Below are 17,736 nucleotides of genomic sequence, written 5' to 3'. Positions count from 1 at the left end.
TTCTAAATGGTTGAAATGTCTTCTAAGGCTTAGGCAAAAATCCCATGACCCCTAGACAGAGTCTGAGTGGCCACAGGATATTTTGGCTGCCCTAATCTTAGGTTGGAGGCAACACTCTGATCTCTGAGGGGGGAATCAGAGTTCCAACACCCTCCTCCTGACAGCAAGCATGGAAAGAATCACACTGGGTGCTCTCTGAGGTCAGGAACTCAACCTTAGAGAAGGGGGCATTTTGGTGGGCGGGGAGGGGAGGAGACTGAACAGGCCAGGATACAAGCTATCCTGAGCCCCTGTCAACCTCCTTCCCTTCTCCTCCAAATGTCTTCCCTAGATGGTAAAAAAAGCCCATCTAGCAGCAAATGCAGGGCAGGAGAAGAGAAGAGAAGATTGCCTCCACCTCTCCTTGTACCCTCTATAGGATGACTGTAAGCTTCCAAGTTTGGGGGCTTACGATCATTGAGGGATGCCTTGGGTATTGGCAGTTTTAAGCAAACATTTGGCAATTTGGCTTCCATCGCTTTTGTCCCAGGCCCACCCACCACTGGAATGCAGGCCCTCAAATCTTCTCTGAAATGGGATTCAGCCCTCGGTTCTGCACCCCTGGCCAGATCTACACCAAGGAGGATGAAAATGGTATATGTAATGTGTCCTGGGCTTGAACAGTTGTCAAAACAATTATAAATTGTTATAAAGCAATAGTGTAGATCCTACCCTGGTCTTGAGTAAAGTATGACACTTGGCCTGTTTAGATAGCATACTGAGATGTTCAAGTAGCAGATGCAGCACAAACATGAAGAAATCTTGGAGGCCACCCATCAAATCTTGCACCTACCAACTCTTCTGTGGAATTGCCCCTCAACAGTTTTTTCCTGAGCCATATTTACTTCAGGTTTTGGAACCTGGCCCCACCACAGCCTGTCTGTTTTATTGTTCCAAAGAAAGACACCATGCCATAACATGTTTGACAAAGTGGATTTGGGCAGGTGCCTCAATTTTGCAGAAACTATTTCATATTCTCAGGCTCTGGAGATTTGCTCAAATTGGCCTTTCTGTAGGTAACCCCTTCCTCACATATAAAGATTTACTGAAAAGCTCTTTTTTAAGCATACATATGAGCAAAATGTCACATCTGGTTAGCATCTGTTGTTTTATATTTACTGTGCTGTAAAGAAGTCTGTGCAGCTGCTTGCAAGTTTTAAACTTTCTTGGTGGCATACAGTTTACTTATCTTTCTCCTTCCCCCCCTCCCATCACCTAGGATGCCTTTGAAATACTGGCTGAAAACTATGAGTTTAGGGAAAACAAAGGGGCTTGCCTTGCATTTAGGAGAGCTGCTTCAGTGTTGAAGTGTCTTCCATTTACTATAGTTCGAGTAAATGATGTTGAAGGACAGCCCTGGATGGGAGAACAGATCAAAGGAGTCATTGAGGTAAGGTGTAGTCACAATGATATGCAGTGTTTTTGTCTTCAAAACAAACAAACAAACAAACAAAGGATTGTATCTCTAGTTAGGGCTGACCCATTGAAATGAATGGGACAAGTTGGACTGACATTGGATGTTAGTAGCTCTTCATTACAATATAAATGCAAAGCCCTCATTAAGCGTCTTAACCCAATACTGGTTAGAGATAACAGCACAGCGTCATCAGCATATAAAAGAATTGATAAAGAGCGATTGTTCAGCTTAGGTGGATGGGAGTCGGGGTTTGATATTGTTGGACTCCTTTCAATCGAAATGGAAAAAGTATTTTGGTAAGGAGTTATGTCTATTGGGATTTTCTCCCAACGCTTTAATAGCTTTAGGCTATTCAAATGCCAAAGCAGCTGTCAAACAGAGAATCTGGGATATTGTACTGCAAGAGCATGTCAGCTCATTGTCTTATGACAGTCCCTTAAGAAATAAGACCTTTGAGTCAAGTGCTTATCTGACTAATCTGACTTACCCAAATTATAGAAAAGCTTTTACTTTGGCCAGATTTGATGTTCTGCCCTCCAAGTTTTTGGAGGGGAGATTCCAAGGAATACCATTCCAAGACCATCTATGCCCCTGTAATAACGGGGATGTTGAAATGGTGAGGCATGTACTTTTATACTGTTCTTTTTATCGGGATCTTAGGAATGATCTTATTCTACCTATTTTATATAAATACCTGGGTAGAACTGCAAAATTTTATATTTCCTTATTACTCTCTGATAAGATTCCCTATATTACCCTATATTACCAATAAAGTAGCTAAATTTTGTGCAATTGCAATAACATGCCGTACTGTTTTAGCCCCTGAGTGTACTCTGTGATTTTAGATGGATTTGTTGATATAATTGTTTTGAACTCTGACTCTCTAGATGTTGGTAGTTTTAATGTGTTAACATATTTTGTATAGAGTGTTTGTTAAATGTACTGTTGGTATTGGTCAATGACCGTAATAAAATATATTCATTCATTCATCGACATTGGATGCAACTTACTCACACCACAAATGTGCATCTGATCATGCACGGAATCTGGCAGCGGCCATGACTGTAAGAAGGAAGTGGTGTAGAGGAGCAAGGCAGCCAGAGCAGTGGCATCAAGGAGAGATGCTCCTACTTGTTGGACACTGAGAAAGTTATGAAGTCTGTGTGGCAGGACAAAGCTGCTGACAATTAAACTTGAGCACCAGTGAGGATCATTTTTCTCAACTTAGGCTCTTTAGCTGAGTAGAGGGGATTTCCGTTGAGATAGGCTGGGAGGAGAAGGCGTGGGGAAAGGCAATCACATCAGTGGCACTCATTGCAATGAGGAAGGGAGGTGAACAGGGAGATCAAGGTCAAATTAAATGGCACTTTACAATTGTAGCATGCAGCTATGACTATTCTTTTTCATTGAGGTTTTCTACATAGTGTTTTTAGTGCAGGGGAAAATGGAATATTATTAGTGAAAGCTAGGGTGACCATATTTGGGAAACCAAAAAAGAGGACATCTAGTGTGTGTGTGGGGAAGCAGCTTTCTGAGTCCTGCAGAAAGTACTTTATTTCCCCGCCACCTTAACGAACCCGATTGGAGTGGAGGAGGGGAAAGGATTTCATTCTGCACCACCACCATCCACTCCAATTGGGGCCTTTTCTATAATGTCCACGAATGACCCACTTTCCCCTTTAAGACCTCAATTGGAGCTCGGGGTGGGGGAATGATGTGCCTCAAGAACGCATGTCATTCCCGCCTGCCATGCTAATGACAGCCTTAAAGGGGAAGGTGTGTCATTCCAGGACATTATTGAAAATTATAGAAAATCCCCCCTGACACCCTGGAAAGAACAAAAACCAGGACAAATCCGGGGAAATCCTGACAGTTAGTCACCCTAGAAAGCAAAAGACAATGTAGTTTTCTACATGTATAATTGTGCTATTCTCCCATATCACACTACCACCTACAGTTATGTTGTGGAAAAGCAGAAAAGGAAAAGCCCCGATGTCAATTCTGTGATAAAACTGAAAGTAGACTAATAGCTTTGTATAGAAAAGCTCTTATGCACATTTGTGCTGTTGAGGGCATAAGAGTAAAATTGTGTCTCCTAACAATGAAATAAATAATAATAATAATAATAATAATAATAATAATAATAATAATAATAATAATAATATGGCAAGTAATCCCCCCTCCTGATTCTTTTCAGCAGCAGGCATATTTTGCCCATTGTCATGGGCATGGATTTTAATGGGGGGAAATAATGCTATATGAAGTGCTGCATGAAACCACTGTTCCAGTTCTATTTCCAGCTTACTGTGCAATTGCAAAACCTCAGCAACTTTAAAGACCTCTAGTGTGGACACATACTAACAGTGCAATCCTATGTGTGTCTACTCAAAAGTAAGCCCTATTGTGCTCAATGAGACTTACTCCCAGGTGAGATTACAGCCTGAATCTTAAAACAGAACTGTAAAGGATTTAAAAGCTGAGGATGGTAAGACCATTACCCTATAAACACATCTTATGAAAATATTTTCTATAATAGAAATCTGTTTAAAACTTTGTAAATATGTATGTCTCTTGTATATTCAGGATATACTAGAAGAAAGTGAGAGTTCTAGAGTGAATGATGTGCTGAATAATGAAAACTACAGATTAAGTAAAGTAAGTCTATTTTGCTCTTTCTCTTTTTGCTATTGCCAAAAACCTTATATGATTTATGTATGCACCCCACTGCCCTGTGTCCATAGAGGGCCTGGTCATAGAAATGGAAGAGAAGCCCCATTATTAAAATGAATGAATCAGATGAGAAAATGGTTGCAATAACACTGCAATCTTATTTAGTAGGGATGGAGAATTTGGCCTGTGGGCCTTCGCCCTCTCAGAATGGTCAGTGGGTGGGAGAATGACTGCAGGTCAGTTGTCTTGCTCCCTTTATAGAGAAGGTAATGGAGGAGCAAAGCGATGGAGTACCTCGTTCCTGTCTGCTTTCTGCATGCATGTAATGCAAAGGAGGCAAGAAGCTGGTTCCTTGGTAGGCTATGCTCCACCTGGGCTTTCCCTATCTGGGAAAAGCCCACAAAGAGCAAAACAGCTACCCATCTGGGGCACCATCTTGAGGAGCTCTAGTCTGTGCTTTGGCCAGGGACCTGGTGGCATTATGGGTGGGCCCCCACTCCCTCGGGCCCTGAAAAGGTTCCCCACCCCTTGCTATACAAACTCAGCTGGGACTAAGTTCCATGGTCATAGCATCATTGCCAGGACATTGCATGGAAAATGGGCTGAACATGGGGGCAGCCATCATTCCCCCCCCATACAGCAATACTGCATCATGATATGGTATCACTCCCATTGGGCATCTGTTTAGAAATGAAGCTGGATGCAGTTGGAACAGGCCTAGCATGGCTTGAAGTGGCAAGAATGTTGGGAACACACACACACACACACACACACACCCATATGAAAAGGACAGGGCTCCTGAATCTTTAACAGTTGCATAGAAAAGAGAATTTCAGCAAGTGTCATTTGTATATGTGGAGAACCTGGTTCCCTCTTCATCACAGAAGTTAAAGCTGCAGGAGCTATACTAGAGTAACCAGATTTAAAAGAGGGCAGGGCCCCTTCCTAATCCTGAGAGGCTGTTTTCAGTCAGCCCCCATCTATGCAAAATTGCTGAAAAGTACAAGGAAACAGTCCTTATTTGTAAGTAAGTTTTGTTGGCTTGTTTGGGGCCAATTTCTAAGTAAATTAGTTTTGGCTGAAGTATAAGTACACGTAAAGTAATTTACGATGCATTCCTATATACGCTTACTTGGGAATAAGCTCCATTGAACGTGGTGAGACTGAACTTCTGAATAACACGTATAGAATTGCACTGTTACTAATATCGTTGACTCTGATTTTACTGACAGTTGAAAAAAAAATAGTCAGTAGAGATGGAAAAGTTTAATTTTGATCTTTTACTGCAAATTGTAGTCCACACTTTGAAAAAAATGCTGTTCTAATCTTTCAGTATGAACTAATACAACTTCTGTGAATCTTCCTGATCCCATTAAAAGACCACTAAGCAAACAAAGTAATAAAATTAATAGATAAAGATCTAAATAATTTTTGAAAAATGAGATTACAAAATATAATCACTCTTCCTTTCAAACTGCAAGCTTTCCACAAAGAGTAGGTAATTTCACTTGTTATATAAAAAATATAGAGTAATATGTATTTTAATTGTCCAGGATTTTCATCCTTTTCTTTATCGTAATTGCTTCAAAAAATAACAATAATCTCATTAGAAGGAAAAGATAAAATTAGCGTGGCCCACATTCAAAGACTGGAGATTCACCAGAAAGGGAGAATTATAATGGGACTCTACCGCCAGTTCCCAAATTCTATGAATGGCAGTGAAACATTTGAGAGACAAAGCATTGACAAAATGCACATGAACAATAAGTATATTGTTCCTCTGAGATAATGAGCCTCGTGTGGCGCACTCTCCCCATGGCCTGAGTTCGATCCCAGTGGAAGCTGGTTCTCAGGCAGCTGGCTCAGGTCGACTCAGCCTTCCATCCTTCCGAGGTCAGGAAAATGAGTACCCAGCTAGCTGGGGGAAAGGTAACTGCGACTGGGGAAGGCAACGGCAAACCACCCCGCTACAAAGTCTGCCAAGAAAACGTCAGCGAAAGCAGGCGCCCCTCTTGGAATCAGTAATGACTCAAGTGCTTGCACGAGAGGTTCCTTTCCTTTCCTTTCCTTCCCTTCCTCTGGGATATTAAATTACATCTGAATTTCCCCCCCTTTATTTTTCCCTATAATGTTCCTATAGCAGCTTCCCCCTAGTTAAAAACAACAAAATCCTTGGGAACAATCCACCAGGATTTTCTCTTGCAAAAATCCCAATGAAGCTGCTACTTGCCCTGGGAGGAAGCAAACCATTGGCACCAGTAGCTACTTCCTTCACCATAACTGTGGCACAGAGGAAAAGTTTTCAAACATCCCCTCCTCACATGCTGGGTTACTGATGAGTGGGAGGGACGTGCTGCCATGGATGGTGCTGGGCTGCAGTACGTGCCAAGTGGTCCCAATCCTGATCACCACTCACAGCTATTTATCGTTATTCATTGTTTGTTAGGTTCTTACAATAAAAGAATTTCCTCTTCTTCTCCTTCTAATTAATGTTGGGATCAGAGGAGGGCAACGAGGATGATCAGGGGTCCTATGAAGACAGACTGGGCATGTTTAGTCTGGAGAAGAGAAGATTCATTGGAGACATGACAGCACTCTTTAAATAGATGAGGACCAGGATCTCTTCTCGATCCACCCAGAGTGCAGGACACAGAATAATGGGCTCAGGTTACAGGAAGCCAGATTCAGGGATCCTTTAAGGTAGATTCCTGCAATGAGCAGGGGGTTGGACATGATGGCCTTGTAGGCCCCTTCCAACTCTACTATTCTATGATTCTATGTATCCGGTGGGTGGTACTCAATGTTGGTCAAAATTAAGTCCCATTTATTTCAATGGATCTACTCTAATTATGACTAATGTTGGATAGAACTCATAGTGATATAGGAATTTATCAATAAGTCTCCATTTCCCATTGTTCTCTCGCCTACTTCACCTCTTCCACCCATTCCTCCTTTCAGCAAACTGACATATATAAAATTTTGTGTCTTTAAAGTTACATTCTAAAGCAGTTTTAAAGTAAAACCCTGACACATTGAATTCATACATGCATTTAATGTATTAACTAATTTGACCCTCATTTAAGAGCAGAACTCATAAAATAAATGGTAGAAGTGACAAAATAAGCAAGTCTAGGGATATATAAGTTATCTTGGTTGTGCTTTTATAGTGTATTTTATATCATGGTTTTATACTGTTGTTTTGTTTTGAATTGTCTTAAATTTGTAAACCACCCAGAGAGCAGTATTGGGCAGTATAGAAATGCAATAAATAAATAAATAAATAAATAAGTAATATGCACATCTTTTGGAGACCTATTCCATTCTATGCTATCTCCTGCTCACACGCATTATTTCTCTACACTGGAACATGTGTGTAAACTAGCATGGAAACAGATGATGGCAAAATAACTAGAAAATAGCCATTGTTACTTGCTCAGGCCATCTTGATTTAATTATTGATGGTGATGATAGCAACCTTGGTCCCACAGAAGAAAAATGTGCATTTCCTTTGGTTAAGCTGAAAATAATCTGTCTGAAGTGAACTCAATGGTCATCATCTGCAATGCAGTAAGGACAGTGAGGGTTTGAGATTTTTTGACTTTGTGGTAAAATGCAAAAGAGGAAACATGAAACGTTATTGTACAGAGCTAGTCCAAGGGTCCATAGTTCATTAAATTTAATACTTTCTCACTCTACGTAGCTCTTTACTTCTGTTTTTGGAGTGGGACTGAAGACATCTGAAAAGTGGTACAGGATGGGTTTACGGACTCTGGAAGAAGTAAAATGTGATGCTAACCTGAAACTGACAAGAATGCAAAGAGCAGGTAAAAAAACAACCCCAAAAAACATTAACACAGAATCTAGGTTGAGTCTTGAAAACAGCATTAATTAGAATAGTATGAACATGATGAACGTGAAAATAGGGTCTGTTCAATCAACATGTATCTTACATATTTACTGGCTGTTCATAGAATATGCAGTGAAGTTTTGTTTTGTTTTTGCCACAAAAGTTTTGAAGATCACTATTTCCTATATTGTAATATAAGGCCAGTCATCCTAGGTAAAACAAACTCTTTTTGAAAACATCTCCCAATTTATTTTAAGTTGAAAACGTGATGCTTCATATTTTATCTAAGAGCTTCTCTACATCAGTGATTTATTGCATGCTTAGATTGGCCACTGGTGGATGTTTGCAGGTCCTTTACATAATGCCATCAACCTCCAGGATTTCTCCCGTGCTCCCTTGGTAATCTCGCTTTTTAAAAAACTGGAGATAACATAGTCTTTAAATTACCACAGGATGTCCCCAGTGTGTAAAGCCAGCATAGTATTATAATTTCGCCAGTAGATGATGCTGTTTCATTGAACAGAACAGCATTTCCAAGAGGGGAATTTTTCAATTAAAAATCACTGTATAAAGGAGCCAGTCATAAATGCTGAAGACACCAGAAGAAGAAAAACCTAGTAAGGGTGTTCCTCCCCCTTAATGTAGAGACAGACTGTATAAATACTTATTTTGGATGTGAAAAATTCTCCTCGTAAAATGAAATAAATTAGTGTTATTGATATTGTCACGAATTAACTTCACAAACTATTACATTTTCATAAAATGGATCTTCACATTATGAATGGGTCAAAATCTGTTTCTTTGATAGTTAGGAACATAGGAAACTGTCTTATACCAAGTCAGGCCATTGGTCCATCTATCTTAGTATGGTTGACACTGACTCACTGTGACTTTGCAGGGTTTCAACCTGGCACCAATTCTGCATGCAAAGCATGTGTTCGTCCACTGAGCCACAGACCCCCAAGTGGCTCCATTTCAGAACTATTTGTTTTATCCTGATTATCAGCTCCCTAGCTTCTTTCCTTCCTTCCTACCATCTCTCTGAAGTGTTGGTTTTGTTTCTACACCCTCCACTCCCCAACATACAAGCCATATAGATTTTGATGTATTTATGCTAAAAGTCTAGCCTCTGGAATTTTACAATATCTATTAGTTTCGTTTTCAGGAAGAATTTTAAATGAAGCTGTATAGTCTTGTTAGGCCTTGTGAGTAGGTTAACTTCCCTTTGAATATAAGATGCAACGATCCTGCTGGAAGTCTTCTGCTTCTTGTCTGGCTTCATAAAGAAAGCTTTTTTTTTTTTTTTTTGAGCAAGTGAATTTATTCTGTATCAAAACTAATACTGGAACAGGCATCTATAATTCAAAATGTTTAAAAACTATTCTTGCTTAGATCACATAGGAAATGTTTTTAAAGCTACATCTATAGATGTAGCAGTAAAGCCCTCCTGTGGGCTGGCCACTGCACTCGGTCTCATAATGGAGGAGTGGAACATTGAGCGTCCTCCTCTTCCTCCTCCTTTCAACAGTCTCTTACCTGGATGCCCAGGGACAGAGTAATATTGGATACAATCTCATAATAACACACCTAGCTTTCCGTTGAAAAGTGCTGTTCTTTTAACACAATGAAGGATCAAACTCACTAAGGTTTATGTCACTTAGGACGGATTTCGTACAAGGATATTACTTCATGGTAGGAAATTGCAGGCAGCACACCATCACAATTGACAAATGCCAATATTTTGGGAAGGCCCAATTTGTGATAGATTGGCCAGCTCACACCGCCATGAATAACATTTAATACAAGTTATTTATTTGCCTTACTACATTTCCATAGTATCTTATGATCACTATCCCACTCCTGTTGAGGTAGCTAAGGGCCGATATGAGCATTAGTTTAAATCTGTATCTAGCAGCTATGGATTTATTTTCCATTTTTACTCTAGAGTAGATGCAGGACCACTAATTTGGATCAGGATGCTAGCATGGGGTGGGGTTTCAGAGGGCTTTTAAGATCCATATTGAACCCACTGTGCCTACTCTAGAGTAAAAAAAGGCATAGCTGCTAGATACAGACATAGAGGATCATTAGACAAGGGGAAAATCACTGTTTCCTACCATCGCTTCTCCTCCCCGCTTCTGTCGCACAACGCTTCCTCTTTCTTCACAGAGAAGAAAAAGGAAGTAAGCAAGGACCACGTGGCCCATTCAGTGGGTGTTTTTATCACGCCGCTTTTCCTGCACACAGCAGGAGATTGCGGCAAGTTTTGCTTCTAAAAATTAATCGGACTTACCAGGGTCTTATTTTTGTGATGGAAAAATGGCCAGAAGGAACTAGAGACACATGGGAGATGGACGGCGTTGTCACAAGGACCTGTGAAAAAATGTGAGTGGGCAGTAACGAGGGTGCGACAAAATGTTCGTCTGATGATGCTCTGAAAGTAAATGTCTATTTGGGCATAATTTTGGGCTACATGGGGAGAAAAAGCTGACAATGAGCCAAGTGACATCCAATTAATTCATGCTTCAGCTAAAACCGGAACTTAGGTCTCCAGGATTTTTAAGCTTTGTATACTGTCAATTACTCTACTTCATTACACCAAAAGTATAATATAAAATCATTTTTCAGGGTTACTGCACTATGAAGACCTTGTTAGCTGTGTGTCTAAGGCAGAAGCGGATTCAGCAAGCCTGGTTGTGAAGGATACTGTGTGGAGATTTTCCCCCAATGCTTTAGTAACTTTGACTGGTGGTTTCAGGAGGTAAGTATAACAGACTATGGGCCACTTGGCAATTTTTGATCTGTGGGACATCACATCCCAGTTTATTTGTAAAGTATGCCCCATTTAGTCATCTAAAGCAACACAATGACTCTCCCCCTCCCCCTCTTTGGATTAGGTATGTTAATGTTTTAAATCTGTTGGAATGCCAGAGTTCTGCTCACAGCTGGGAAAAGTAATTAGAAGACAAAACCATACAGGATTGAGTTATTACATTTTCACACACTATGGCACGTCAACAGATTGGCAGGACCTGATCCTAATCCTGTGGAATAATAGAATGTTTGTTGGCTTTTCGATTCTTAAGAGGATGTATTTATCAGTGATAGCGTAGACATATTCTAAGAAAAAAGAAAAAGGCAGGACTTTGGCCAATAAGGCAGCCTGTTGCTGAAGGGGATTTTAATTAGCTGGGTGCTGCTTATTTCTGTTATTGTGTGTTTTTAATTTACTTGTTTTTATGTTACAGTTTTAATCTGTAGGTTATTGTTTTGTTTTTAATTCATAATTTATTGTTAGCCATCTTGTATGCCAGAGTTTGGTGGAGACACTGGGGATGAAAATAAAATAAATAAACAGGAAATAAAGAAGTACGCACTACGTAAATAGATTCAAGCCACTTTTCACTTCCAGATATAACGAGTTGGATCGTAAGCAAGGACCTTTCCTGCCACTCCCTTTCATCACCCCTGGAGTCACTATAAAGCAGTTGTTCAAGGGGATGTCTCTGAACAGGGCGGTGTGTGTGTGTGTGTGTGTGTGTGTGTGTGTGTGTGTGTGTGTGTGTGAGAGAGAGAGAGAGAGAGAGAGAGAGAGAGAGAGAGAGAATGAGAGAATCACCCCAAAGTTGGTAGAGGCATCTTGTTCGTGCATGCTGAGCGGCATAAGAGTTTTCCCCGCACAAATGCTTGTGAACACAATCAAGACATGCTCACAGCTTCTGCTTGCTTTGCTTTGCGCTGGCCCAAACACTCGGAGACACTTTCCAGTACAACACAACTTTATTATTTGGATTAAAGGAATCACTGCAGTGGAGAGACAGGAGCTCAGTGCCCATAGGGGGTGGGAGTGTGAGAGTGTGGTCTTTTTTAAAAATAAAAACCTTACTTTTTCATAGGAGCGCTCCTGTGCCCTTTTTCAATTAAAAAAACAAAACAAAATGGCAGGCACAATGTCCTCTTCCTCCTGGGAAGTTGCGTGCCGCATGTAGACTGAGGGGGAGGATCTTGCGATAATTATATTGTGAGATCATCCACCCCCCTCATCTAACCATGTCCCTGGATTTAGGGCAAGAAACACTATATTAGCTTCAGGGAGGGGTGTCAATCTGACATGATTGACTTTTGGAGTGGGGTAGAACTCGAGTAAAAGCCTGGAGTAGATGAGCCATGGTAGAAATGATGTGTGGAAGGTCAGTTTCCTACCAGAGATTCAAGGACTGGTAGTTCCACCAGGGTCTGAGGAGCACTTTCTGCCACTTTCCCCAGCCCAAAGTTAAATATATGAGGGAAAGAGGGACGTGGAGGAGCAGAGGGCGCTTTGCAGCTGTCCTTGAGCTTTTGCAAGCATTCACAGCTGAAAGAGATGGGAAAGGAGGAAGGATGCCCTGGCTCTTTGAAAGAAATCATACAGAGTGGGGAAGGTGAGAGGCTGGGGAAATGTCTTAGTGGGATTTGCCTGAATTCTCAGAAGGGAGAGGAAACAGCCAGTGGGCAGTGATGGCTAGCTGAGCATTCTAAAAATGAATTACTGAGCCAGCCAATTCAGATTTGTGTACACCCCACTTGGGGCACAACTTCCTAAAATGAGAGCTATCTAGAGGGAAGATAAAGTCCCACGTAAGTCCCACGTAAAGTCCCTATTCCTTCCCCCTCAGTATTTGGAAGAGGCTTATACTTACCTGTCACGATCACCACATGCAGTAAACAAAGAAATTACATTGGGAAATATATTAGATTACCTTCCTTACTGTAAGTACTTACCTTGCTGAAGTTAATTCCCATAGTCTGTTATAAATAATTTGAGGTGGAATAAAGCCAGTTTCTGTTATAAAAAGAGTGTTCATTTATCATTTCAAGCATAGAGGAAATGGGAAATTGAGGTTTTGATGTGCTGTTGCCCCCGGTCCATCACACAGTAAATTGACCCTGTGTCTTGTTGTTGGTATGGTCAGGTGAATTGACCCTGTTCCTTTTTATTGGGCATGGCTCATTCTTTCAGTCTAAGGTTCTCAAACTGTCATCTTCCAGCCTCCCAAAACTTCCCTTACATGAAAGCTCACACAGCTAGGCAGGGACTTCAGGTAATAGGATAAAGCTAGGTTAGTTCTTCAATCAGAGAACCCCTCCATGAAAAAAGAGAAATGGGTCCTTGACAGTCATTTGAATCACATTTTTATACCCTTTCACATGAGTCAGCTTTCAGGGCACACTGTTAAGTTCAGAAGAAAAAAGCTTTTCACTGGAAGCAATTTTTAATAGAATCAATTATTTTACTTTCTTATATATCTACCTTCAACTCAAGGTAGTTTTAATTGACCTGAAGTAAAATTTGGCTTATGTGAATCTAGAGCAGTGGTTCTCAACCTTCTTAATGCCGCGACCCTTTAATACAGTTCCTCATGTTGTGGTGACCCCCAACCATAAAATTATTTTCGTTCTTCTCTACACGATCCATTGTCATGGGATGGTTTGCTAATGAAAATACATAACAATAGCTTTAATAATATAAAAGATGATACATGACACAGTTCAGTCAATACAGTTTCCTAAGACCATCGGAAATATGTGTTTTCCGATGGTCTTAGGCGACCCCTGTGAAAGGGTCATTCGACCCCCAAAGGGGTCCCGACCCACAGGTTGAGAACCGCTGATCTAGAGGTTATATCAACAACAGGCCAGCTCTTACTGGAACAAATAAAATATGACAATTGTATATGACAATGCAGATCTATCTATGAATGGCAAATGACACTGAAATAAATTTACATCTATGTATTCTGTCTTAAATTGTTTGTGCATTGCAGCCGGAGGCAGGGACAGATATTAAAGAGGTTCAGTCAATTTAAATCTAGAATTTTTTTGAGAATTGTACCACTTCAGAATTCTGCAGGTGTTTCAACTGAGTTCAGTGGGACTAAATTCCTGATGAATGTGTTTAGGATTGTTGCCTGAGACCACAATCCTGGAGGAGATCTACACTAAGCTGGATATACCGCTTATAAACATTTTTATTGTGTATTGAGTCTTATCTCGCCACATGATGCTTGCCTTGTAACGTTGTATCGCTTGCCCTTTTTGTCGTTGTATTTTCTGATCTTATCCATATAAGTCGTTGTATTTTCTCTTATGTGGCCGATTGCATCGCAAGAAACCTTCCTTTTTTTCATATGCTTTTCCTTAGCCAATCACATTCCTTGGGGTGTGTTTCTTGTGTTTCCACGCCCAAAGTAGCAGCTGTTTTTCCTCTTTCTTGCCTCGTGTTCCTCTTAGCAGCCACAACCTCCCTCCCCCTTCCATGTATGGGCATTGTTCAACTCGGAAGTAAGACTCTCTCTGTTCAATGGGCTTTCCTCAAAGGTAAGCCAGCATGTGATGTTAGCAGTTGAAATCAGTGGGATTTACTTTTGAATAAGGGAACCAGCACACCTGTAGTTCATGAACTTGAAGATGCAAGCAAGCAGGGAGGGAGACTCCAGGCAGGGTTAGTGGATTTACTTTACTCAAAAGTAAATCCCATTGATTTCAACTGCTAACATGACATGCTGCCCCTTGGTCTGTGCTTAGGAAAAGGGCGCAGAAAGAGGGGAAATCTTTCCAGACCCCCTTCTCTCCGTTTCTCTCCCCTCCAAGAACATACCAAGGGGCAGCAGGTCAATGGGATTTACTTTTGAGTAAAGTAAATCCCCAAACCCTGTCTGGAGGCTCCCTCCCTCCCTCCATGGGTCCAACTTAGGAAAAGCTCCCAGGTGTGGAAAGAGGGGAAATCTTTCCACCCCCCCCTTCACCCGTTCTCTCAGAGGAGGGACAATGGAAGAAAAGAGGAAGTGGGAGGAACAATAAGCAGACGGGGAACTTGAGAAAACAACGATAAAAAATACATTGTGTGGCCCAGATCAGCAGATATCTATGGACAACACAACGGTAAGAAATGTATTAATAAATACATGTGCCCGGGGATGTATAAAATCGTAATAAAATAATACGTTTAATGACTCAAAAAACGATGTTTCATATCTCTGTGTAGATCCGCTCCTGACCTGGGCATAAAGCCCACTGGAGGCAGTGGGCCTTGCTTCTGAGTAAACTTGCTCAAGGAATTTGTGCTCTTGTGTATGTACAGTGGGACGAAAACCCCAACTGAATTTCAAAAGTTCTTTTTTTTATTCTGTGATTTGTGACTTTTAGCTTTTGTATTTCTGGGTGCACCAGGTTGGGAGATGATAAAAATGCCTTTCAGCAATCACACTTGTATCTGGGTGATTTTTGAAAAACAACTTGCAGAGCAGAAAGTCTTGTGTAAATTTAGAACAGCTGTTATAAAATACTAAATATATCTCCTCCTTTTCCACCCACACTGTCAATGAGAATGGATTTTATTGTTTACTTAGTAAGGTTGTTGACTGAACACCACATGAAGCAGATCAGAAAATACGTTGCCAGAAAGGTGCTAAATATTAGCGTATGATAATATGACTTATCAGTGTGGACTATTGCTTATTATGTAGTGCTGAAATACTATCTTACACCAAAACAGAAGCAAAATATTTTGCACAGACCATTTACAAGAAGCGTTTAGCTACCTTTTGTTTTTTTCTGAAACTACAACTGCATTGAATATTCTATGATTTTCATACCTGAGTAGAGACCAGTACTTTAAGTAGGATAAACACTGGCTTTCTGTTTGTCAAGTGAGCTCATGGTAGCAATGATGACAAAGAGGATGAGGAGCAATAGATTCATTCAGAGAAGAGTTCTATTGGGACATCTTGCCCAAGGGCCCTGAAAAACCTGGAGCCAGCACAGCCAGTGGGCATATCTAGCGTGTGGCCTGCTGTCCCAATTTTGTCCCAACTCCTCGTCAATAACCGCAAGGAGCCGGGACCCAGGCATGGGGCACAGAGCTCCTCAGGAGCTCTGTGGGTGATGTTCTTGCGATCATAAAATTGTGAGATCCCCACCCCCCTTGTCTAGACATGCCCAGTCTCTGAAGTGGCACTCTGATTTGTCTCAGATGGAGGCCACTGTCCTATTTATTCTTAATTCTTATTACATATAATTTCATAGTTCATCCTAAGCAAATAGGATGAACTATGAAATTATAGTTCATCCTAAGCACTAGGCTCCTTAGATATTAGTATCCAGTGCTTTCTCTTTGACATTTCTTAAAAACCTATTTTCTTCTGATGTCCTTACTTTTCAGTATTTTTAAAATTGTTCTTTCTTTATTCCCAGCTACTGATATGGTGGTCTAAAAATTGTTTCCAGTGAGTGCTGAACATTGGACTTTGGTATATCCATGGGAAGGAATTTCAAAGAAGGGAAACAGGCACAGATAATATCTATGTGCATTCTTGCAGTTTATATCACATATCAAGAGGATACTATGAAGTACCCATGGGGAAAGAAAAGTATTTTTGTAGGGTTCAGGCCTGAGAATGCTATAGCGGAAAGCCAGCACATTGCAATGCATTTGGAAGCCAATTGCATAACTTGGTGTAATGTGTTCCTGACATCAAAAGATAGACAGCTGTATTCTAAATCCGGAGTGGGCAACTTATGGCCCTCCAGATGTTTTGGCATAGAACTTCTGTCATCCCTTACCATTGGCTATGCATCTGGAGGGCTACAAGTTTCCCACCCCTGTTCTAAATGAACTGTAATCTTCACACCAGTTTTCAAAGGCAGTGGCACAGAGAGAGTGTGACGACTTGCCTTCACCTGTGCCACCCCGGGCTACCTGGCAAGACTATCCAAGCCACTAGCACTCAGGACCTACTTCAATCCCCCTTGTGCTGATGGGTTAGGTTTACTGCTGCTGTTCCTGTCTCACCTTTACTCTTTTAGGCCCCACAGCTCCACGGCCCAGCAACCCAGCCCTCAGTTTCCCATTCCGCTGCCACTATTAACTGTTCTCTCCTCAGTCACTTTTCCACAGACCACACCAGTTGTTTGAATTAATTGGAATTTATTAATATAAGTAATTGCGTGTCAACAAGCTTATTGGTTTCCTCAGTTGCAATGTGCATGGTTACAAGGTTTCTTCATGTATTAGTTTCTGTCAGTTCTTTATTAAAAGGTTTCTCTATAGAATTCTACAATCTATTCTCAAGAATACTCCACACCAACTCTCCCTATCCAGTGTCTGCCTCTCACACTCTTCACATAATCATCCATACACTATTGTCATACATCTCTTTTCTCCTCACAGAATCATACACTTCTCTCACAGAATCACCCACTTCTGTCTTCCTGCAAGCTCAAAACTATATATAGAGAGAGCTATATTTCTTCAGCTCCTCCCACTCTCACAGAGCCAGCCAATCCCAGTACTCCCCCTCCACCATCCAATCAGCACACACCCTTCTTCTGTTTCATACTTACCCAACCTATGAATACAAGTTGTAAGTACACAGAGGCTTCTTTCCTTCCTGGAACTTTATGCCTAACATAAACAATAACTTTGCAAATATTTTCATTTAATGCATATAAGGCAGCTGAACATCACAGAGTGCAATTACAACAATCAGTTTCTTGGTTAAGAAGCAGAAATGATGGTTGAATAAGTCTTGCTGAGAACTTTTCCTAGCCATCCTTGTGATTTGGACATCGAAATGCAATGAGTAGTGAAAGACTTAAGCCTAAGTAATGAAGGCAGCTTGAATTTTAGCAACAGATGGTAAATTCCAGGTCACATTATCTTTGGTTACCAAGACTACAGAGGGTCTGAATCTGAATCACAGGTAAAACTGCAGGTGGTGTCCAC

At 40.9% G+C, this 17,736-nt stretch overlaps 1 protein-coding gene across 1 annotated transcript in view; it reads left to right on the top strand.

Moving 5' to 3' along the window:
- Positions 1 to 17,736, top strand: part of DNTT (DNA nucleotidylexotransferase) — a 138,090-nt gene that overhangs the window by 41,246 nt on the left and 79,108 nt on the right. The window contains exons 6-9 of the mRNA XM_063131606.1: positions 1,259 to 1,429; positions 4,040 to 4,111; positions 7,827 to 7,950; positions 10,602 to 10,734. Of these exons, the coding sequence (XP_062987676.1) occupies positions 1,259 to 1,429; positions 4,040 to 4,111; positions 7,827 to 7,950; positions 10,602 to 10,734 (500 nt within the window). The remainder of the gene's footprint in view (positions 1 to 1,258; positions 1,430 to 4,039; positions 4,112 to 7,826; positions 7,951 to 10,601; positions 10,735 to 17,736) is intronic.

The sequence above is a fragment of the Elgaria multicarinata genome, chromosome 8 (genome assembly GCF_023053635.1).
Source record: "Elgaria multicarinata webbii isolate HBS135686 ecotype San Diego chromosome 8, rElgMul1.1.pri, whole genome shotgun sequence".
Lineage (NCBI taxonomy): Eukaryota > Metazoa > Chordata > Lepidosauria > Squamata > Anguidae > Elgaria > Elgaria multicarinata.
This window is presented reverse-complemented; position numbering and strand designations above follow the sequence as displayed.